Source organism: Choloepus didactylus, chromosome 10 (assembly GCF_015220235.1).
Source record: "Choloepus didactylus isolate mChoDid1 chromosome 10, mChoDid1.pri, whole genome shotgun sequence".
NCBI lineage: Eukaryota > Metazoa > Chordata > Mammalia > Pilosa > Megalonychidae > Choloepus > Choloepus didactylus.
In genome coordinates this window covers 105,968,985-105,993,547 of record NC_051316.1, presented here as the reverse complement: position 1 = coordinate 105,993,547, position 24,563 = coordinate 105,968,985, and the positions used below count along the sequence as shown (strand labels likewise).

General features: G+C 43.6%; 1 protein-coding gene across 3 annotated transcripts in view; it reads right to left on the bottom strand.

The window, feature by feature from the left end:
* The window catches only part of ASTN2 (astrotactin 2), a 926,574-nt gene that overhangs the window by 607,121 nt on the left and 294,890 nt on the right, over positions 1-24,563 (bottom strand). For all 3 annotated transcript variants that reach the window (XM_037797191.1, XM_037797194.1, XM_037797193.1), the window contains exon 5: positions 12,195-12,302. In XM_037797191.1, the coding sequence (XP_037653119.1) occupies positions 12,195-12,302 (108 nt within the window). The remainder of the gene's footprint in view (positions 1-12,194; positions 12,303-24,563) is intronic.

Here is a 24,563-nt window from a genome sequence, read left to right as displayed (position 1 = left end):
CATATGTGGTTTGAAACTGCTAAGTTTGTAGTAATTCGTTATGCAGCCATAGGAAACGAATACAATGAGGACACCCAACTCTCTCTCCCCAGCCAGACTTCTGAGCTCTGACCTGGCTGGTGAATGTCCCACAGGCAGCAGCTCTAAAACTGAGCTCATCCTTTCTTCACTGAAAATCTGCCCCCTTTGCTGGCTTGGCGATTCTCCCAGGCTCCTAAGCCAGAAACCCGGGCTCATCTTCAGCAGTCCTCAGTGGCTCACCTTAAAGCCAATCAGTCATCCGGTTCTGCTAACAGCACCTTCAACATGTTCCAGATGTCCAGCCCTATCCATGCTCCCCCTGAGCTCTCCGTTCTCTTTCAATAGCCTCCTAACTAGTCTCCCAGCCCCCAATCTCTCCTGCTTTCAGTTCTTTCACAGTGGAAAGACTGATCTTCCTAAAAGAAACAGAATGATGGACCCATTTTCTTCAAAATCCTTCTGGAACTCCCCACAGGTTCAAGCCCAAGCTCTGTCCTTTGTTTAGCACTGTCTACCTCCCACTGAGTCTTCAGGTATAAGTTTTAAAGTCAGTTCCTCAATGAGGCTTTCTGTGACTCCCTTATATTAGTACCTTTTCTTCAGAGGCACTTATCACAATTTGCAATGACGCATTTTTTCATGTTATTTGTGAACTATCTGTCTCCCTTCCCTTTAGCCCCTGGCAAGACTAAATGTTTCACCAGGTGAGAAACATTACTAGTCTATTTCCCACTGAGTACAGACCTGGTCCCTAGCATAGAGTCTCAACAGAATTAGAAATTTAATAAACAAGAGTTAATGAATGAATGAATGAATGAATGAAGGTGGCATTCAAAGCCTGTCCCAGTCTGGCTCAACTCACCTTTCCCAGGTTCTCTCCTCACCATCTTTCTCCATATACTGTATACTCTACTGACACATGACTCCGTTTAGTCATCACAAAAACCTTGTAAAAGTGAGATTATCTCTCCCATTTCTTGTCATGTGCAGACAAGGCCTGCAGAGGTAAAGTAACTTACCCAAGAGTAACCAAGCTAAAAATGGCAGAATGAGGATTAAATAAGGCCATGCATGCAGCACGCCTTACACAGTGCTGAACATGCAGCAGGGGCTCATGACCCATCGTTTGCCTCTTGATCTGGGAAAGGATTTTGCAGGAGTAAGAGACTCCTGGCCATCCCAGAGGATTGGCAAGAAAAGAGATGACAAAGTGTTCATCCTTGGGATAGAAAATAAACAGTCACAGTCTCTCATCTTAACAAAAAGGGGGTGAAATCCTGCTGAGCTTAGTTGAAAAACAAGAAAGCGAGAGGGAATGATTATTCCTTCTCGCTAGTGTAAGCAACTAAAAACGACATGTTTGCTTTATCGCTTTTGGTCTCCTATTTGATTCCTGACAGCCGTCTCCCTCCCTTCAGTGCCGGATTGTCAGGTGCTGAGCTGGTAGGCATCGCATAGAAGGAGGGGAACTGCAAACAATGTCAACAATATTTCAGGGACCATCACGGGCTGAGGGAGGGAGTTTTTGAAGTTGACTCTCCCCTTGCCTTCAAGGACCCCTCATTTGCCAAGACTGCTTGATGTTTCTGTGGGTTTGGGTAGAGACAGTCCAGGAGGGACCTTTAAGAGGAAAAAAACAGTTTATTTCCTCTGAGACTTGTGGGAAGGGAGAGAAATGAGACATCAGACAGCAGCTTTTCTGGCCCATAACAATTTCTGAATACATGATTTTCTTTTCTTTAATGTCTCTTTAAATAGGGCCAAATGTAGTTTAGATAAAAGCTAGGCTTCTGCATTTTACTGCTCTTTCAGAATTAGGAATACAAACTCCCAGTCTCATCTCCCAGTGAGGAAAACTAGCAATTCTCCAGAAAGCTTGCGTAAGCTACTAAAATCCTCTGGAGGCAAATACCCATCCCAATATCCACCTACTGCAAATCATGCACAGCTAACCCCAGGGCCAGGGCAGGAGCTCTGGTAATAGGAGAGAAGTGATCTACAAAGCTCTCCCAGAGGACACTCCTGGGGTTTATGAGTCAATCAGACCCAGGATCAAATCCCTGTCCTGCCAATTACTGATTCTATGACCTTGGTAAAGTTACTCTGCCTGGTTTCAGTTTCAAATATGGAGACAACGGCAATAACTGATCTCGTAGAAAAATGAGGGAATCTGCAATGGACCTGGCACATAAAGGACACTCAACCGATGGTTGCTGTGAAGTTGTTGTTCCTCTTATAATGTTTATTGAAGTTCCTGGACTGCGAAAGGGGAAAACACTTAATGGGAGCCAAATTCCTGAATGGAAACAGCAACATGCTATTGACTAAAGTGTCAAGAAACTGCAGAGTGATGGTTATCAATTCCGGCTGAAAATTAGGATCTAGAGAGCAAATCCTGTCCCAGACCCTCCCACACTGACCCATGTGAAGGGGTCACAGAGTTGACCTAAGAAGTCCTCAGAGACCTGACCAGGCTCTGTGTGCCAGGAGAGACATGTGTGTCCTCCTCCAGTCTCTTGTTGAGTATGGACCTTATGTCAGGCACTGTAGTAAACACTTGACATGTATTATCTCATTCGTCTTTATAGCTGGCTGACCAGATTTTGGTTCCTAGCTCTGTTATCTCATGGTAGCCTCAGGAAAGTAACCCCTCTAAATCTGTTTCTTCATCTAGAAAATAGAGATAAAAATAATCTCTTCCTCATGATATTGTTAAGAATTACATGAGATGATGCATATAAAGGATGTAGTCCAGCATAGAGACAATTCAATGCACTGAATGTGGTTTCATCTGTTCTTTTCCTCGTTCTCCTTTCCTTGTTGTCTACATTGCTGTCTAGGAATCTTGGAACCATACTGCTGAGAAGAACTCAAAATCTCATATCCAGACAAGGATACATCCCGGGATTAGAATCCAAGTCTTAGGCCTCCCGGTATTTTCATATTATTTGCTTGACTCTTCCTTCCTCAGTCCCTGTCTCCCTCCTTTCCTTGTAGGTTCACCCAGCCCTCCCTCTCCCTGGCTTTTTACCCCGTCCTAACCTACCTCTGCCTTTTATGCCCAGGCTCTAGGAAAACCAGGTAAACCCAGCTCCCTGAAGGGGCTGATGAGTTCACCTAGGGGGCCTCCAGCTCACCCTTTGTCTTGAGCTGACCTTTTGTCGTGAGTAACACTGTGCTCAGAGGGATCCCTGTTGGACAGAAGGGAGAAGCAGGTCAGTTGGGTAAAAAAGTGCAAGAGAAATAAGGACCCAGCAGCCTTGCTTCTGTCCTGAATCTCCCCCACACCAGGACAACCTTCCCCCATATCTCTGACACTATTTCTTCCCTCCAAAGACATCTCCTTCACGTCATTCTGGCTACAAGGGTTTTAGAGGCTGATGAAATACAGATCTATCTGTCTCCAGTGTTTACTCTTCTCTGAGAAGCAGGTCCTAGGTGTGTGCCCTGAGGGCTAGCAGAGGGCAGCGGATAGATGCGTCTTTGAGAGAGGCTGTCTTTAGGCAGGAAGCAGAGGGCAGCAAAGGGACAAGCCATATCACAATGTTCCCAAGAAGCCAGACCCGCCAAATTCATGTTCTTTCTTAAAATATCCATCTTTTTTTTCTTAGTAGCAGAACCAATTTGCAGGTCAGCACATCAGAAAGAGGCCTTGGAGTGACACCTGACTCAGGCAGTGGTTTGCTCAACTGCTACTATTTAATGAACTGATCACATGGAAGAATTTCCTTGGTGCAGAATTTCCTTTGCACTTGTTCTTTTATTTAATCCTCACAACAAGCCTAAGGGAGATTGGAAGGACAGACATGAGATTTTTCCTCATTTACATGAACAACCAGGGCTCAGAGAAGGGAGGTTCTCGCCTTGGGACACAGTAAGGAAATGGCAGAGCAAGGATTTTGAACCCATGTCTGCTGATTACAAAAACCCATATCCAACCTGAAAGAGATACTGTTTTCTTAATGATTTTGTCTGGAAATGATTTCATACTTACAGAAAGGATGCATACTTACAGAAACTTTTCATAAGAATACCATATATCCTTTGTCCAGCTTCAACGATGGTTAACATTTTACCCCCTGTGCTTTATCATTTGAAGAGATGCCATTTTAACATTGGGAAAAACGCTGCTCTTGTCTGAGCTTTGGTTTCTAGGTTCATAAAATAGAATATTGGATGTGACTACCTTTAGGACTGAAAAAAAGCCAGTGGCATGATGAGAAATGATGAACAAAGGGCAGGGTGGGCAACTTCATCAGTGAGCAAGGTATGTGGCCCCTGCCTAGTTCTCCAGGCTCATGTCCCATCATTCTCACAGTCACAGATTGAGCTCTACCCAATTTCTGACTGTGGCTCCCCCATCCCTACCCCCAGTGTACCAGTGCTTTTTTGTGGATGCTCAGCTTTCACCCCACCCCCATTTCGTGGAGTCTCTGTTCCATCTCAGCACTTTCAGATGATTTGTGAGAAGAATCTCCTACTCTCAATCCCCAAAAGCCTGCTTTTCTGCAGAGGTGGCTTCAATTTTCCCTCACCTGTCTCCTTTCCTCTAAAACAGATTTAAACCTTCTACATATGTGCATGTGTTGGGGAAGGAGAATCATGAAAGAAAAACTCACACATACATATGCATTAGCACAAAGTCTGGCTCACAGTTCAAGGGTTCTTATCACTACAGAAAATCTCAGCTTAAGAATTGCCAAATTAAACAAGCAACTAAAGAAAGAAGCAAAAGCAGGGGGCATTTGTGCCCTGGTTCTCTCTGCAGAGGGGCCAATGTGCAAGGCTTTGAGGAAAGTGCACCAGCATTGGGAGCCAGAGACCTGGGTTTCTAGAACTGGCTGAGCAGCCAGAGGATGAGAAGAGTCAGGTCCAGAGAGGCAGGGAGGCTTTCCTGAGGTCACATGGCCACCCATGCCGAGCCAGGGCAGGAGGCTCACGCTGGGTGCTCGCATCGCTGAGATCACCCTGCAGCTGCGGCAGCTTTGGCTCCGGCTCAGCTCGCTGCCTGGGGCTGACACGCCATCTGCACGTCTCATCTGGACCTTCAATTTTACACCAGCTTATCCTGACCAGCATTGCTTCTCTGGATGAACCACATCCCCCCCAAGGAGATTATAATTCTTTGAGGCCAGAGGCCGGGCATCATGCTTAGTAAGGCACTTTATTCCACAAATACAGGTTAAACCAGAATGAACTTCAGACTTAATGACATAAGACATAAATACCCTTCTTTTACAGACAGGCAAACTGAGGCCCAGAGAGGGTGCAAGCTTGCTAAGGGTCACTGAATTACAGGTGGCAGCAGCACACATCTCCTGATTGTTTGTCCACTGTCCACTGTTCTTTGCTGTATGTAGTATCATCTCTGCCTAATAAAAGTGAAGTGCTACTGCCTATCACATCAGCTACTTCATTAGTTAATTCTGGAGAATCCCATCAGAATTGGCAAACCCCAGACCAGTGACATATTGGATGATAATTTACTTGACCAAAAATAGAACCTCTTTGCTTTGCAAATAAGACACTTTTAGGCAATAAATCACATAAGATATGAGATCAGATTCTTTTCATGAGGCATGAAGAAATTTCACACATGCTTCCTGGACTCGACCTACAGGTGACAGCCACCTATATGAGGAGCATGGTTTAGGGCAGGGGTTGGCAAACTGTGGTCAGCAGGTGAAAGCTGGCCCAACATGTGTTTTTACAAATAAATTTTTATTGGAACACAGGCACACTTGTTCATTTATGACCTGCTCATGGCAGTCTTCATGGTACAACAGAAGAACTGAGTAGTTGCAACCGAGTGTTAACAGAGTATACGGCCTCCAAAGCTGAAAATGTTCATTCAGTAGCCATTTATGGAAAAAGGCTGCTGACCCCTGATTTAAGGAATCCTACCATATATGTGCCTCTCAGACTCTCAGTATCTGTCTTTCAATCCCTTTGTCTTCTCCTTCCTGCCCATCCCCAACCATATTTATCACTACAGTTCTCTGCTTTGGGCAAGGTTCTGCCTGGCCACACCAGGAACCCTTCACAACAGTCCCATGTCCCATATAGAGACCTGAGGCCCAGGGGAGACAGGGTCATTACCAGCCTAGATTGTAAATCTCTTATCCAATAGATCCTATTACCAAAAATGGGATTTTAGCTGATCTATTTGGGGGCTTAGGAAGGGGAAGGTTGGAGAAAAGAACAAGTATTTTTTGAGTACTTTTGGGTGAGCCCTGGAATTTTCTATCTCTAGACTTCTCACTCTGAGTCAAAAGCTCCATTTTATACAGAGGGAAGTACCCTAAGTTTAGTATCCATGGCCATACAGAGGGTACAGATGAGGTCAGGATTCACAGCCAGGTCTGGCTGATTCTAAAGCCAGCTCTATTTCCCTCACAGGACAGGCTAAAGGGAAAGACCTAGGTAGGAAAACCTGTTGGAAGGTTCCTCTCTCCTCTTGTACTCCATGTACACCCCAACATCAGCCCCAGGTATATCCTTGTCTGTCACGGAGCCTCCTGGCCCTATGACGTCCCTGAACATTACACACTCAGCCCTTCAAGAGTCAGGCTTTCAAATATTGGTGTTTAGGCCCTTCTATTAGTACTGAACATGTCCTTCCCTGGTGAACTTGAATTAGAAGGAAGGGGAGGGCTCAGGCCTCAGTTCTGTTCACCAAGGAGCAGGAAGGGGATGTGAAGAGACTAGACCCGTTTCCAGGAAGTGGGGAAGGAGTGAGGTAAAACAGGAGGGAGCAGACAGAAAAGCAGCATCTGTACGATGCACTTACAATAATCCAGACACTGTGCCAGGTGTTTCCTTCCTTCTTTCCTTCATTGGTCCTTCATTCATTCAGAAATATCAACCCAGTGCCCACTACGGGCCATTCCCTGGGTTTGGTGCTGGGGATAGAAAGCTGAACACAAATGACAATGTGTCTACTGTTATGAAGCTTCCAGTTCAGTATAAGACACCCACATTACCCAGAGAACATGCCAGTAAATATAAAATGATAAGCGGTGATAAAGGCTACAAAGAGGGAAGAGCATAGACGATGGTATAGAATAAAACAGGGAAGTCATATTTAGATGTGGAGTGGCTTTGCAGAGGATATGACGTTTAAGTTGAGATCTCAGGGTGAGTGGGCGTTAGTCAAAGAGCAGGAGAGAGCATTCCAAGAGAGAATGCTTGCAAAGGTCCTGGCAGGACGGGCTTCAGATGGCTGGGGAAGGGGCCCAGGTGGCAGGAGTAGACTGAACCCTGGGAAGATGAGCAGGTCCAGACCACTCAGTGTCTTGTAGGTCTTGTAAGGGGTTTAGATTTCATCCAAAATGCAAAGGGAAGGCTTTGAAAGCTTCTAGGCAGAGAAACAACATGACCTGTACACAGTTTTCAAATGACCACTCAAGTTGCAGGGTTGAGAATGGGTTGGACACAGCTAGTGAGAAGAACAGTGAGAAGGTGCTTTTAGCAGCATGTAAACAAAGAGTGCTGGTGACAGGGACAAGGATGGTGGCAGTAGAGAACGGGAGAACTTGATGATGCAAGTTGTAGCTTCAAAGGAGATGCTCCTCATCCTATTTAATCCTCACAACTACCCTGCAAGGTGGGTGTTGCTACCCCATTTTAAAGATGAGAATATTAAGATGACTGGCTCATGCCACACAAATGCAATGTGGCAGAGCCATATCTGGAACCCAGGTCACTTCCCAGCTTCAACTCTTCCAGGAAGCCCTCATTTGTCTAGTGTTCCTTGATTGTTATCTTCTCTGATAAACTCTGAACCACTCAGTCCAACACCTGGTTATACTTTGTCTTCCAAAGTCTTCTAACATCTTCACCAATGTCATCCACCCTAGTGCAGGCCTAATCTGTAAGAACATAGCCGTGCTTATGAATTGCTCTACAGCAACCCTCTCTAGCCTATACTTGTAGATTGGGAAAGTGAGACTCAGAGGCTGGCAATGAGTTGGACAAGTCATATAGAAAAGTGGTGGCAAAGCTGGGACTGGAAACCACTGTCCTGTCATCCTCAGATGACACCAGAGAGCTAATCTCCTTCTAAGCACTTCAGATATCACAATGGTTGAATGCCTTGATCCAACCCCATGTTCTTAGATTTGGGGAACAGAACTCATATCCCATTTTCAGATGGCATTGAAGGGGGATAGTAAATCAATATGGAGTTCTGAGTGCTATGAGATTAGCATCCTCAACTGGCTCAGGTATCAGCCTTTCCCTGCAGTTTTGTCTCTCTCCTCCCCCATCTCAAGCACTCCATAGTGCTTAGCCAGCCCGATCCTCATGGCCCTGAGCAGACCACAGAGAACTGCTGACTCACTACATTTCTGAAAAGGAGCTGGGGCAGTGGTTGGCAGAGAGCTGGGGGTGATAGGGGTTCAGGCAGGCCTGGGGGTGAAGGGAGGAGAAGAAAGGGCAATCAGCAGAGGCAAAGGGGCCCACAAGCCACTCTTGGCTCAGGGGTAGAGACACTCTCCAGGAAAAGAAGCAGGAAAAGGGGAAGCATTGGGTATGAAGGAAGCAAATAGGATCCTCACAGTGAGCAGTCTCTGCATAGGGAACTGGTGTGGACATCAGGTACATTTCAAGACCAGGAGATTCTCACAGATACACAGATAGACCCATTGGCATTTGAGGGAGAAGGAACCCCAGAGATCAAGTTCAACCAGCCCTCATCCCCTCTGCTCTCCCACGGTCTAGATAGGAAAACAGAGACTGGGGCCAGTAGAGTGACTTGACCAGGGTCACAGAGCAAGCTGGCAGGAGATCTGAGATAGGGCTCTTGCCCCAGACCCCTAACCCCACTCCTTCCTCAGCAGTAGAGTTCTATCCCAACAACTTCTCTCTCTCCTAAACACCTACATGAATTCTTTACAGATACTAAATTTTATCATTAGAACAACCTCATAGGGATTTACTCTTATGATTCTCATGTTACAGATTAGAAGAGTAATACACATACATGTTAAGTTATATGTTGAAGACGGCACATAGTAAGGGGTGTGGCTGGGATTTGTACCCAGGCAGCTGCCACCAGAATCCATGCTCATAGTCCCTTTTTTTTGGAGGCAGCTCTCTCATCCCCAAGGACTGCAGAACCTCCCCTGGCTCACCTTTGTGCCAGGCACTTTTCCCATTAGGGTATGAGTGCTGACTATGTCCCAACTCCAGAACAAGGTAAAAGAAATAGCAAAGCATTGCCACAGCCCTTTCCCGGGGACTGTGGATTCTGCAGATGTGGACCTTTGGCTCTAGGTCACTTAGCTGGAGTGGAGGCTCTTTCAGTACCAGCTTCCTGCCCTATGCTCAACATACAACCATGCAGCAGCAGCCACACTCACAACCTTAGCACATCAAATGCAGCATCAAGAGCAAGGCCCCTGTGTCCCCAACTCTCTCAATCCCCCTTGTTGTATTTTTCTCCTCAGCATTCGTCACCATTGAATATATTTATATTTTAATATAACACAAGCTCCAGGAGAACAGGACTTTTAAAAACTGTTGCTTGGTTTGTGTCCCCAGTACCCAGAAGAGTGTCAGACATGTCGTTAGTGCTTAACAAGCATCCATGGTAAGTATGGAAGGAAGGAAGACAGAAGGAAGGGAAAGAGGAAGAGAGGGAGGGAGGGAGGGAGCAGGTGGGAGAGGAGAAGGAAGGGGAAGAACAGACTGGAGAACAGCTGGAAAAAAGATCAGGGTGGTGGAGAGATGGGAGTGGGGGGAGGAGAAGAGAAAATAAAGAGAGAGAGAAGATGAAGAGAGGAGAGGAAGAGGAGAGAATAAAAGGAAAGATGGAACGAACAAAGAGTAGAGACAGTGATAGAGAAGGTAGCAAAGAGAGGACAGAAGAGGAAGAAGAAAAAGATATTTTTAAAAATTTAGGAGGAAATAGGGAGAGAAAAACAAACATAGAAAAAACTCAGAATAGAGAGAAGAAAGAGGAAGACGTGGTGGAAACAGGGAACCGAGGGGGTGCGAAGCGCCAGGACAGACAGCATAGGCGGCTTTGCTGTTCAGCTGTCAGGAGGGTCAGGCAGGGCGAGATGGGGGCGGGCAGCCCGGCCCTGCTGTCCTCCAGAACCTGGATTCACAGCCGGGCTTTCTGGGGAGTGTGGAGGCGCAGGGCCAAATCGTTTATCTCCAGCCTCATGGCTTGCTTTTGCTTTTCTTTAACTTTAACTCGGATTTATGAGGGGCATGCTCATGAGGGATGTTTTTCCAATTAGCTGTAAATAGCCCAGCCCTTCAGAGGGCCCACCAACACCACCAGCCCTAATTCTGGCTGCCCGATTTGGGGAAGGAAGAGAACAGGTTCAGAATCATTGATCACCAACTTCTAAATCTCCAAGGCAGCAGATGCCAGGAAGGGAGGGAGTGAGATTGGCCCAATTATTCTAATGGCTGCAGAGGCAGCAAAACCTTCCTAGTTGCTGTGTCAGGGGAGACGCTCCACACGGAGCCTCTTCGGTGATAGGAGCCAGGAGTAGTGAGATACGGAAAACAACAGTGAGAATTAACTAACAATAATATCTGCCTTATTTCACCCTTAGTGTATAACATACCAGGCACCATAATACATTGTTTTTACATAACTAAAATTCACCCCAACCCTACGAGGTAGTTGTCAGGCCCATTTTACAGAGAAAACTGAGGAGTAGGCAACAACTTATTGTTGCCTAAGATTTTACAGCTAATAAACAGCAGAACTACACTTTCAACTCAGGTTTCTTAACTCAAATCGTTTTCCTGCGATATCATGCTGCTTTTTTTGGGAACTATGACACAGAGCTTACAAATTGGTAGTCCAAACTCCTTGTCAATTCAACCACTGCTCAACTATAATAATGAAAATCTCTAAGATTTGCCAAAGACATTTCAGTTAATCTGGGAAACCCTATCGTGAGGTTGGACGAGAGAGACTCTTGTTATTCCTAATAGGATCATAGATCTTTCAGAGCTGTAAGGGGCCTCACAGCCATTGAGTTTAACTTTCATGCTTCCCTTCCCTCAGTACCCAGGTGAGCGAAAAGGAAGCTATGTGATCTGTGCTGCTTTCTCATCATCTGTTCTTCTGTGGGTGGAGTGCAGGCAAAATAGTTTTGTGAGGAAGATCATACCCCATACCACACAACTTCCTCACTGCCCCAGGCACCTCTTCAGCCCACTTGTGGGCAGAGGAGGAAGGTCCAAACAGCCTGCTACATGCCTTGATTAGCTCTCTGCATGTTTGCAAGAGGATGTTAGCTTCTTGCCAGTTGGTGACCAAAGCCCCTGGATCTGCTCTTCATCACTGGCATGGGAATACACATTTTCACTCCAGGTTCTCTTCCAAGTATGCAACCTGGAACTTGCCACTTTCCCATCCTTATAAAACACTCAGTAATGAGAAATTATATTCACAGGATATTGTTGCATATATGCTATATTTCCCCTTCAGAGCATGTTTAATTATCATTGAACTGTGAGCCCAGGCACAAGGTTCAGCCTTTTCTGGAGTTCTACTTCAGCATTTTGACAGTAGGTTACACTGCATGTCATGCTGAGAAATAGTTATGCATGGAACTAATTTCATCTATTGAAGACACTGTCTAGAAGGTCACGTGGTGATCTATTAATAGGGACCAATTGGAAAACTTCGTCTCTGATCTCAACAGCAGGTAGAGTTTCCTGAAAAAATTCTTGGTTGTATCCCATAGATCTTGCATATGTTACTGCTCAGTATGTTTCTTTCTGCACTTTGGCTTCTAGGAAGCTCATTGTAAGAACTACATAACAAGTATGGCATGGATAACCTGCATGGACCCAACCTGAACTGGAAACATTTTCCTTATTTGTATTTTTCTTTCAACCTGATTCCCTGAGTTATTTCGTTTCCTGTGCTGATTTTTTCTTAAATCACATAAACTTGTGAAAATTGCCCCTAAATTGTCTGAAGAATGAGGTAGGACAGAAAGTAAATGAAGAATGGAGGGGGAAAGGATATAGGAGCATCACCACCATAGGCAGACCCAGATGTTGCGCTAAGTGTTAACCAGATTGCAACCTGGGTGAAGAGGAACAGATGCAGGTTTGTCACTGAGCACATCACCTGTTTCCTCCTACCAACTCTGGTTCTGAGCCTTTCTAAGGTGTAGGGACGCAGGCCAAAGTACCTTTGCTACGGCGACAACTGCGGTACTGCTCCGTGTAGAACGTCAGCTGCGTTTCGTCATCTGCCTCTGAACCCGACGTCCCCTTGGTTCTCCCAAAGCTGATTCCCCCTGGGAGGAAGCACAATCCATTAGTCAGTCCTGGAGGCCTCCAAAGGCTTGTTAAATACCTCATATCCCCCAGATCAGTAACCCCATCTCCAGACTTCTCTAGGTAACTCCTAAATGACCCAGGAGGCCACACGATTAATGGAAAGAGTTGAGGCTTCTTAGTGAAGCAGATCTTGGTTCCAACCATGGCCTTGTAGCTTCCTGGTTGTGGGACCTTGAGAAGACACCTCACCCTGCAAAGCCCTGGATTCTTTATCAATAAAATACTCATAATAACTATTAATCTTGTGGGGTTGCCTTGGGGATTAAAAGAGATATGATATATAAAATAACTGGTCAATAATGGGCACTAAGTAATTGACAGCTACTGCTGCTAAGTATGATGAGCCTACCACTAACAAAATGTTGTGAGCAACTTAATTTCACCAAAATTTTGTTCAAGTGCTTACTATATGCCCGGCTCTGGGGAAACAAAAATAAATACAGCCCAGCCCTTGGCAGCCAGTGGGGCAAATGGGATCCTTAGGAAAAATGGGATCCTGGTCAGAGGGGACAAATAGGATCCTAAGAACTCTTAAACCTAATTCATGGTGTGTGTTGTCTGCACAATATGGTGATGGGAATATGGGGGAGAGCAATCCATATGACATGAAGGATCTGGGAAGCCTTTATGGAGGAGGGAAGATTTAAGCCAGGGCTTGAAAGATGATGGATGTGGCTTCAGTGATAGAAATAGGCATTGCAAGGACAGGAAAATGCTAAAGCAAAAGCCAAGGGGATGGAGTATGTGAGAGATCTGAGACAACAACGAGGCAAGTACTGACTGAGAAGGATATGCTGGAGCTACAGGGGAAGGCCCAGAATGCTGACTTAAGGACTGAGGGCTTTACGTTGCATGCCACGGAAAGTTCCAGAGCAAGAGAATGAACTATCATTCTGGAATGTGTGGGTACCAAGAAGGACACTCTGGTTCCAAGCAGGGCAAGCCATTAGGAGGCTCAGTGACCACCCAGGTGAGAGGGTATGAAAGCCTGGGCTAGGTCAGGGGCAGGGAAGATGAGGTAGAGCGGATGGGGGTAAGGGGAGGGGGAAGGGGCAATGCATTCGCATGCTATGACTTCATTACAAAAAAGATGATGAAAAAAGGCAAACAGCCAATATGCCAAAATAATGATAGTAATTATTCTGAAGGAAGGAAGGAAGTATAGGTAATTTTCATTTCAATTGTTAAAATAAAAAGAACAGGATGTAGTAAAAGCAGGGTTAAAGAATTTGTAAACGTTGACAATTTACCCTAGAGAGGAAACAGGGATGTGAGAGCTCACAGTAGGAGGGCAATCGGTGAGCAAACAAGTTGAGGGGCAAGTGGGTAGGAGGGGAAAACAGGGACCCTGGTTTTGAAAATGGTTTAGTCGCTGGGGCTTCAGACACCTACATTAATAGACTACCTCTGGCAGGAGATTCACGAATCTGATAAAAGTGGTTGTCTGCTGGATGGAGAATTAAGTGGCTAGAGGACCGTGATGGGAGGGAGGCTTCTTTTCCCTATAAGCCCTTTGAATCTTTGGAATCAAGCACCATGTGAACGTATTACCTATTCAAAAATTCTGCCTGAGGAAAAGAAAACACACATTAGATGGAAAAGTTAATTCAATTCACCAAAGGATTTACTATGTAATTTTCTCCTGTAGGGTATTTGAAATGGCATTCAGTACACAGAAATTCTATTTGTAACCACTGTTTCCGCAGTATGGTTATTACCCATTTGCTCATTCCAGCAACATTGTTGAGAAATCTACTATGCACCTAGAAGATTTGTATACATTAGTACATATAATCCTCATGATGATATACTTATAAGGAGGTGCAATTAACAAACAAGAAAATGAAATTAAGACTTGAATGGGCAAAGTTACTTGCCTAAGGTTAGACAGCTGATGAGAAGGATAATCAGGGTTCAGGGCTAGTCTGTTCAGCTCCAAACTTGGACCTCTCACACACAAACTGCTCTTCTGGAAACAACTAAAGAGGGAACACTGGGGGAGCAGACTGTCCTTCAAGCTTCAAGGTGCTAAGCCCTGTGGGATGAGCTTTGCATGCATGATCTCATTTCCAACCACGGTACCCCTAGGAGGGAGACATCATTATTCTCACTTTGCAGACGAGGCAAAAGAGATTCAGAAAAGAAAAATAGATGCCTTGCCCTGATCAAGATGGTAGAGTGAGACCCTCCAGGCCTCCATCCCCACACTGAAGCTTTGAACAACCTACAAGAACTGGCAGAAACACCTTTCTCAAAGCTCCAGAAAACAGTTAAAACACTGCAGTAAAAGGGTGGGTGCTGAATTTTTAAAAAGGGAACTTAAAAATGGTAGGATCTGGTGGTCCCCTTGCTGCCCCTCCCCAATCCCCTGACCAGCTCAGCATGGAGCCAGCCCATGCTCCCACCAAGCCCTGGTCCTGGTTCCGGAGGGACGTATTAGGAGCATGTATGTCTGTGCCAGTCTGTCTGGTGGCAGCCTGAAGGACTGAACCAGGACACTTATCAAGGGATTGCCATCCAGAATTTGTCCTATGTGTAGAAAGTAACTCACAGAGCTCTTCTACAGAATGCTGCAGGATAACATTCAAATTCAGCTGCCTGAGGCAAAGATTTGCTGGCTGTTGGACATATAGAGCAGTGCTCAGACTGTGAGGAAGTGCAGTTTCCTAGGGAAGAGGGGACATTTCAATCCATGCAAATGGAGGAATTCCTAGGGTCATGTGCACACGCCCAGGTTAAGAGGTATGTGCAGAAGGACCAGGGAGGACCTTACACTTTTGTCTGGAGCTCTTCTCTAGACACACCGTGTGGATAAGCCCTAGGGGAGAGCACTCACACAGGCCAACCACCAAGACCGGGAAAGACGTTTTCTTTATTTCCTTCTCTCTCTCCCGCTCTCTCTCTCTCTCAATCTCTCTCTGTCTCTCTCTCTCTTTTGTTAAGGAAATCTCTGTCATAATTTTAACTGGAAGAGAACCCCAGTGTCAACACATTAAAATATCATACCCAGGTTTCAAGGAAAGATTACAAAAATACAAAGGAACAGGAAGTGATGGCTCAGGCAAAGAAGGTTAAGCATTGGAAACCATCAGTGAAGAAAGTCAGACCTGGGAATCCCTAAAATGACTTCTATAAAAATGGTCCTAAATATGCTCAAAAAGCTAAAGGAAAACATAGACAAGGAATTAAAAGAAACAAGGAAAATTATAGATGGACACAAAGAGAATATTAATAGAGAGATGCAAATTGTGAAAAGGAACCAAAACAGAGCTGAAGACACAGTAACAAAAATAAAAAATTCCCTAAAGGGGTTCAACAAATGATTGGAGCTGGCAAAAGAAACAATCAGTGAACTTAAAGATAAGATAATTGACATCATTCAGACTGAAGAGTCAGAAAGAAAAAAGAATGAAGAAAAATGAACAGAGCCTGGAGAAACTTTGGGACACCACTACGTTTACCAATATATGCATCTGGAAGTCCTGGAAGGAGAGGAAAGAGAGTTAGGGGAAGAGACAATATTTGAAGAAATAACAGCTGAAAACTTCCCAAATTTAACAAAAGACATGAATATATACATCCAGACACTCAACAAACATGAAACAGGATGAACCCAAATAGACCCATGCAGAGACAGCAAACTGTCAAATGATCAAGACAAAGAGAGAATTCTGAAAGCCACAAGAAAGAAGCAATGTGTCACGCACAAGGGGGACTCAATGAGAGTAAGCGTGGATTTCTCACTGGAAACCATGGGGCAAGAAAGCAGTGGGAAGGCATATTTAAAGTGCCAAAAGCAAAAAACTGCCAACCAAGAAATCTATATCTAACAAAACTGTCTTTCAAAAATGAGAGAAAGAATATAACATTCTGAGAAAAACAAAAGCTAAGGGCATTCGTCACCACTAGACCAGCCCTATGAGAAATGTCAGAGGGAGTTCTGAATGTTAAAAGAAAGGACACTAGACAATAGAGCTAAGCCACATGAAGAGGTAATGACATGGGTAAATGTAAATGCCAGTGGAGTTTGTGGGTTTTAACTCCATTTTTTACTTCCTACAGGACCTAAAAGGCAAATGCATAAAATGTAATGATAAATCAATAGTTTTGTACTCATAATGTATAAATATGCTTGGTGCCAAGAACAATATAAAGGTGGGGAGACGAGGGATATAGGAACAAAGCTTTGTGTATGTTAGCCAAGTTATGTGATATCAAACTAAATGAGACTGTTACATATTTAGGATGATAAATTTAAGCCTCATGGTAACCACAAAGAAAATACTGGAGAATATGTAAACTCACAGAGACAGACAATAGAGGGCAGGTGGCAGAGGGATTGGGCAGTTAATGTATAACAGGTATGTGGTTTCAGTTTTGGGTGATGGGAAACTTCCAGTAACAATGGTGGTGAGGGTATCACAACATTGTGAATGTGATTAAACCCACTGAATGGTATGTTTGAGAGTAGTGGAGATGGGAAAGTTTATGTTGTACATCTGTCCCCACCCTTAAGAAGGAAGGAAGGAAGGAAAGTAGGAGGGAGGGAGGGAAGGATAGAAGGGAGGAAGGGAAGGAGGGAGAAAGGGCAAGCAGCTAAAGAGACAATGACAATTTAATGTAACGTGATCTTGAATGGGATATAATAAGGGAGGAGAAAAGACCCAAAAGGACATTATTGGGACATATGAAAAAATTGGAATACAGACAGTAAGCTTTATATCAATGTTAAATTTCTTGAAATTGATAACTGCACTTAAGATGGCTGCATACCTCATTATCCTTGTTCTTAGGAAATGTACTGAATGTACACGAAGTATTGAATGTTCAAGGAGCATGATGTATACAACCTATGCTCAAATGGTTAGGAAATACATAAATAGATAGACATAGAAAGACAAATAGATGGATAAGTGGATGGATGGATGGATATAGCAAATATGGCAAAATTAACAGCTGGCAGATCTCGATCTCTGGGGGGTTATGTTGGAATTCTGTGTATGGGTTTGTATTAGTTTTGCAACTGTCCTATAAGTTTGAAATTATATCAAAATTAAAAGTTTAAAAAAGTAGGTATACAACCCACTCTAAAATGCTCAGAAACTAGAAAGAATGAAAGAAAGAAAGAAAGAAAGAAAGAAAGAAAGAAAGAAAGAAAGAAAGAAAGAAAGAATTAAATAAATAAATAAATGACAAATGTGGCAAAATGTTATAACTGGTGTATCTGGGTATCCAACGAGTGGGGTATGTTGGAGTTCTCTGTATGGAGTTTGCATTAGTTTTGCAACTGTCCCTCCCATAAGTTTGAAATGACTTCAAACTAAAAAGTTTAAAGAAAAAAAGGATTTTCTAATAAGGAGTGAAACTGGACTTTGAACTCCGGTGTGACTGATGCCCAAGTTTGACTATTAACCACTAAATGACACCATCTCTCAATTGTTTCCTCCACAAAATGGAAATATTAATATTCATCTCCCCACTCCCTTGAGACAGCTTATTCTAATAGAAAGGGAAGTGCAAGAGACAGCAAGATTTGATCTTTGCTCCCAAACGTTTCCCTAGCCGTGGCCTGCCCTGCTCCTTACTGCACCCCTTGCAGTCCCTTGCAGAGGCAGTTTCCAGTCTCAAGGCTCGCATTTGAAATGGAATTGGCAGGGACCCCACGGAGGTCCTGGAAGAGTCAGGAAAACAAATGTCCCCAGGGGCCAACAGAGCTTTTTAAATTGTCATCAAAATATTTGACTGTTACAAAAAAAGAATGGAAGGAAAAACATAAGGAGGGAAGGAAGGGGTGGTATGGGTTGGTCTATATGCTGTGGTGGGGAAGTGGACGGAGAAAGAGAAAAGGAAGGAGGAGGGGAGAGAGGGAGGGAGGGGAAGGAGGGGAGGAAGGAAAGACAGACTTCTGTTCATCTTGGTGTAACTCTTGGTCAAGGGGAAAACAAAGGCGTCCAATAAAGTAATTCCCTTATGTACAGGAAGCATCTGTCACTCTTCCTGCTCTGCTTTGGGCAGCAGAGGAAAAAGGGAGACTCTGTCCCTATCAGGAGTCCACCCCAGACCCTACCCACATTCCCTTTAAGTACCCCACACATGTACTCTTCTTTTAAACATTCCACTAAAATCCTCCATTTCTTCTTTTCTCCTTCCTTCTTATCTTCCTTCCTTTCCCAAACAAATTATCATTTATTTGCCTGCCTTGGTGAATGTGTAAACGTGACTCCTGCCTTCCTGTGGCAGATGAGTGAGGGTGACAGTCAGGTCACCAGGCAATTCCAAGACAACAATAAAAGCTACGCCTTCCATAGCACTGCCTACCTACCAGGCACTGCTCCAAACCTTTTATATATATTAACTCATTTAATCCTTGCAACCATAGAAGGTAGGTTGCTACTTTCATTTCCATTTCAATGAGTGAGGAAACGAAGAGAAAGGAAGTAATTTGCCAGGGTCACACAGCTTACATGTAGAACCACAACTCGAACCCAGCCAGTGGCTACAGGGTCTATTTCCACAGTTCTTATGCTAGTGAACACTATAATGACTAAATACCTTGTTTAACATCCACAACAATCCCTGTAAGGAAGGCATCACAATCCTTGTTTTACAGATGAGTAAACTGCATCTCACAGAGGTGATGGAAGGTAGTAAGTGGGGGAGCTGGGATTGGAATCGGGCCTGTCTACCTGCCTAAAATAGCTCATAGGTAAAATAATCTGGGAATGTGTGTATGTGTGTGTGTGCAGGGGGGTCAGGAGCAAAGACTTAATACCTGACCACTGAAGAGTAACATGCCTGTCGAGCTCCAAGGCCAAGGCACATTTCCAATTCTTGCTGCTTCTCTCCTGGGCCTTGTGCAAATTCACTATTCATGGGAACTCAACTGGGCCTAGCCAGATGCTAATGTTTCCTTCATCATTCCATGTCTCCAAGCACACAAAGATCATGCCCTACAACCAACATGAGGACTTTTTCTTCAGGTCATCCCTGCCTTCCCAAACTCCTTCTGATCCTCACTTCTCTCATGTAAGTATTAACTTACACTTTATAGAGTAGAACTGAGGCTGAGAGAGGATGCCTCTAGACTAGCCTGTCCAAAAGAAATAGCTTGCAAACCATGCATGTAGTTTTAAATGTTCTAAATTAAAAAGGTAAAAAATAAACAGATAAAATTAATTCTCAGAATTTATTTTATTTTACTCAATATATTACAAATACTACATTTAATCATGTAATTAACATAAAATATCATTGCTTAGATATATTACATTCTTTTTGCTCACAATGTCTTTGGAATCCAGTGTGTAATTTATGCTCACAGCACATCTCAGTACAGACTAGCCCCATTTCACACGCTCCCCATATTGGACAACTCAGTTCTGGAGGCACTAGCACAACAAATATTACTGACCACACTTAAGGGCCAGGATATGGGAACAGGAGAAAGAGGTGAATAAGGTGCAGCCTCCACTAAGACATTAAATCTTTTTAAAATATGACTTGGATGAAAAATGATAGAATTGGGATTCCATTAAATGGCAATAGCCACGGTCCCTCTCCAAAAGGTACCTACAGTCTAGTTTGTTTCTATGTTGGCTTAATCCATGAGCCATGAGAGGTGATGAACGTCAATAGAAAGAAATTAGGGTGTGAGAGTCAGACTTGAGTTCTAATCCTATTTCTCACTTATTAGCTGTATGGCCTTGGACATGACACATAACCTCCCTAAACCCATCGTTAAGAGGGGGTCATTTAACTCATAACTCACATGGAAAATGGTAAATTTCAATGTAAATATTTAGCACAGAGACCAAGGAAGTAGGGATGAAGGGCACATTCCTCATTTACTCAAGGAGTGCTTGAACTTAGGAGAAGAAAACAGTGCACTGCTGTGTGGGTAGCAGCCTCCCTGCCTGCTGTGACAAGCTGGGGAGGTGGCAGCTATCCAAGGCACGGAGGTACCGAGTGTCCACATACTCTGAAGGGGCCACAGGGCAATTGTGGACTGACTTGGAGATGACTCAGATGGTTGGAAAAGGTCTCCCTCTGTCAGTATTTTAATATGAAATTGGTGATTTAGTGCACTAAAGTGCAGCCATTAATTAGACAAGGATGCTCAGGAATTTCCATTTGGTGAGAGTGGTCCAAGCCTGACAAGAGAAAAGAAGAGATTATCTGTCGGCTGGAACCCATCTGTTGGAACAAGCATCTTCTTTGTCATTGCTTCTGGGCCCCTGGTTCTTCTGGTCTTAAATGGTCTGGGATGGCACAAGAAGATGGGCTAGGCACACACCGCGATGTGATAAGAACTGAGCTGGGCACTTTATATACAATATCCCATCTACACCTCACCAAAAACCCTCTTTTCTGTTTGTAAGAGCACAATGCTGGTGACAGAACTGCAGCATGGGGCATGTGAAGAGCTGTGAGAGAGGAAGGGAGAGGGAAAGTTGGGTCGCAGAGTGGAGACATTACAGAGCCACACTGAAAGGGGCCAAGGGCTGGCTTCCTGGGTCCTCCCTAGCCCAGTGTTTGAGAGGTGACTATTCAGTCCATCCTGGGTCCACCTCAAATAATCACAAAACAGCACACATCCATTTTTTCATTCTTTCATTCAACAATTATTTATTAAGTGCCACTCTATCAAATGTTGCTCTAGACACTAAAGATAAAGCAGTAATAAAGCAGACAAACATTCCTGACTTCCTAGAGTTGACTTTCTGGTGGGGAAGCATCTAACATATTCCAGGCATTATGCTAAGCCTTCTACACCAGAACTATTATCTCAATTTTGCTGATAAACTGAGAGAGAGAGAGAGAAAGAGAGAGAGAGAGAGAGAGAGAGAGAGAGAGAGAGAGAGAGAGAGAGAGAGAGATGTAGTGGCTTCCCCCAGGCTGGCTCTAGGGCAAATCAGGGCATGTGAACCACTTGAAAGTTGTATTATGGGGAGGGCTGGAATAGCAGCTAGGCTAGGACACACAGTCTTCCCTGGATCTATGAGAGTTAACTCATAGCTCTTCTTTGCATATTACTCTCTCTGTCTGGGAGCCCCATCCACAGACCTGCTCTGCCAGCCTCTGATGGGCCAACCCCCATATGCTCCATCTCCCACTCTCGCTATCATGATGGATGGTGGTGACATGTTAAATTATTCAGGCTCCATGTCTTCCTCGAGCTGGTGACAGCGATATTGCATTTTTAGATTGCCCAGAACTGTGCCAGATAGAGAAATATGTGGCTTGGGAATGCAAAAACCCATCTGACCCCCAAGCACCCAGGGAATACAAATGGGAAGAGGACAGAAGCTGCTAAAACTTCCCATGTCCCCTAAACCATATGACTTGCAATTGCCATGAGCTCTGGGACTAAACCACAGACGTTTATAAGCATCCACCTCTTAGAGATGCTTTGATCATAGTAGCTACCTGTCATAAGGCACCTCTTCTAAGCCAGACCCTTTACATAGGTGACTATACCTAACCCTCTTGATGCAGAAACAGAGGCTGCAAGAGATGGAGTCCTTATCTACAGTCAAATACCCAGGAAGGGACAGGCAGCCAAACTGTGGTTTGTATTGATTTGTCTGATTCCCCAGGAAAGAAGAGTCTGCAGCTTTCTCGGGATTCATGTGGAACTTCAGAAGTTCATTTTTATGGTAAAAGTACTATTAAACATGGCTTTATAATTTCAGAAGAAAAAACGGAAATAACCTAGAGTTCCATTTATGGGGGACTGATTAAAAAAATGATGACCTATCACTAAATTAGACTTTCATGAGATTATTAAATCTAAATATAGTGATATAAATCTATATTTATTGATACAAAAACCCCTCCATGATATATTATTGAGTGAAAAAGTGTACAGAGAAGAATGCAATGGAAGATTCTCCCTATGCAAAATTATACACACTCTTTTAGAGTTGTCTGAATAGCTGTTCACCCAAATTTAATAGCATTTATCTCTGCTTGCTGACATTTGGTGGGAAGGCCACTGTATGTGTGTATTTGTAATGAAAAAATAAATATATTTTAATTTAAAAAGTAAAAAGTTATTCCTAGTATTCATGATCTAAAGTTATGAACTAAAGTTAAAAAGTCTATTATAAAACTGTAAGTACAAAAGCACCCTAAATACACACACAAAAACACACATAAAAAAATATAAATGAAAGTGTATATACATACAAAAGTGTATATATATATATATATATATATATATATATATATATATATGAAACTGAAAAATATAATAAGACAATGTAGTAGTTACTTTCTAAATGGTAAGCTCTGGAATATTTCAAACAATTTTCTTATTGTTACTAATTATATTTTATAATTTTCCTCCAATGAATTGTTAATATTTTAGTAGTCATAACAAAAGTTTTTTTTTGGCTTTTTTTTAAAATAAACCATCTTTATTGCTGCAGTTTCAGCTATTCTTCAGTTGAACTTTAGTGCAATCTAGCCATCTCAGACAGAGTGGGATCATCCCATCATCCAATAATGAAGGCATCCCAATTTATCCCCAAGATTTGGCTCAAAGAATTACCTAGAGGTGTTAAGTCTCCAACAAAGCTTAACTCATTATCTCACGATAATGAGATATTCTGAAATATCCCATTGCTCCCAGTGCATTTTCCAAAGGTGACCCCGCCCCCTACACACACAAGTCTCTGGTACCACATGCTCTTCTGCAATATGACTGTTGCCACACCACCATCAAAGGTGTGGTCTAATTCCCCTCTCCTTGAACATGGGCTGGGCTGGCTTGGCCTTAGGGATGAGTTTGTAATCAGGAAGATGCAACTGCCACATGACTTCCAGGGCTGGGTTGTAAAAGGCAACACAGCTTCTGCCTGACTCCTGGAATGCTGGCTCTTGGGACACTCCCTCTCTGGAAACCTGCCACCTTGCCATAAGAAGTCTAAGCAGCATGGAGAGGCCACGTATAGGTGCTCCAGTCAACAGTCCCAGCTGAGCCCAGCCTTCCAGCCGTCCCAGCCCAGGTGGCAGAAATACGAGAGAAGCAGCTTCCCATTGATTCCAGCCCCAGCCAGCTGCGTAACTCCCAGATGTTTGATGCTTCCCAGCTGAGGCTCAGACACTGTGGAACCAGGCAAGCCATATCCCCTTTGCTCCTTACTAATCCCTGACTCCAAGAATCTGTGAGCATAATCAGATTGTTGCTGTTTAGGGCATTAAGTTCGGGATGATGTATTATGCAGGAGTAGGTAACCAGAATACTCCCCTTGTCCCATTGACAAAGATATCCACACTCCTTCCACACTGACCCCATATCACAGCCCTGGGCAATGGAAAAGATGAACTGGGTGCAGAGATCCAAGTCCTAGGCGTGTCCCGTTACTAACTTACTGCACAACTGGAAAAGACATTGACTTCCAGCAAACACTGCATAGCATTCCACACCTACACTTCCTTCCCAATGACAGCAACCCAAGTGACACTCTTAGTAATTAGATAAGATAGACACAGTTATCCTCATTTGAAAGATAAGGAGACTGAGGCTCGAAGACACTACAAATGACTTGCTCAAGGTCATATAGCTCATTAATTAGCAGAGTAGAACACAGGGCGACATCCAGAAGGTACAATAAAGTAAGAGAGCAAATCCGAGTACACGAAGTTGGCTAAGAAGTGAGTATCCGGTAATTTCCACCTTCTAGATTCAGTCTTGCCTTTTGGAACCATTAGTCAAGCTATTTCCTCACCCACAGGATGGTTTTTCAGCAGTCTGAAGATAAGGCCCTTTAGTTGTCTGAAGATCTGACCTTTCAGCTGTCTGATGATTATTCATGTGTTCATTCATAATCTTTCCATCCAAGCAAAATATTCCTACAAATCCTCAACCATTCCTCATATCATGTTTTAAAAACTTACGAATTTCTGGATTACAAAAGCAATCCATATTTATTATAGAAAATTTAAAAATAGTAAGAAAAGCACAAAGAAAATAAAGTCAAATACTGTTGCTTGCAACTGACTTTTGTTACTTCTAGTTTTTAACCACGCATTTCTATGCATGTTTTTACAGCTGGGTTATATTGTTTGTTAATTGAATACACCACGTGAGTTTTGTAGAAGAATACCTATGATACATTGGTTTGTTCATTTATATCACAAGTATATATTGTGATCCAACTATCTGCTCGATACTTTTGCTGTTGTATTATTAACATGTATCATATATGTGTCTG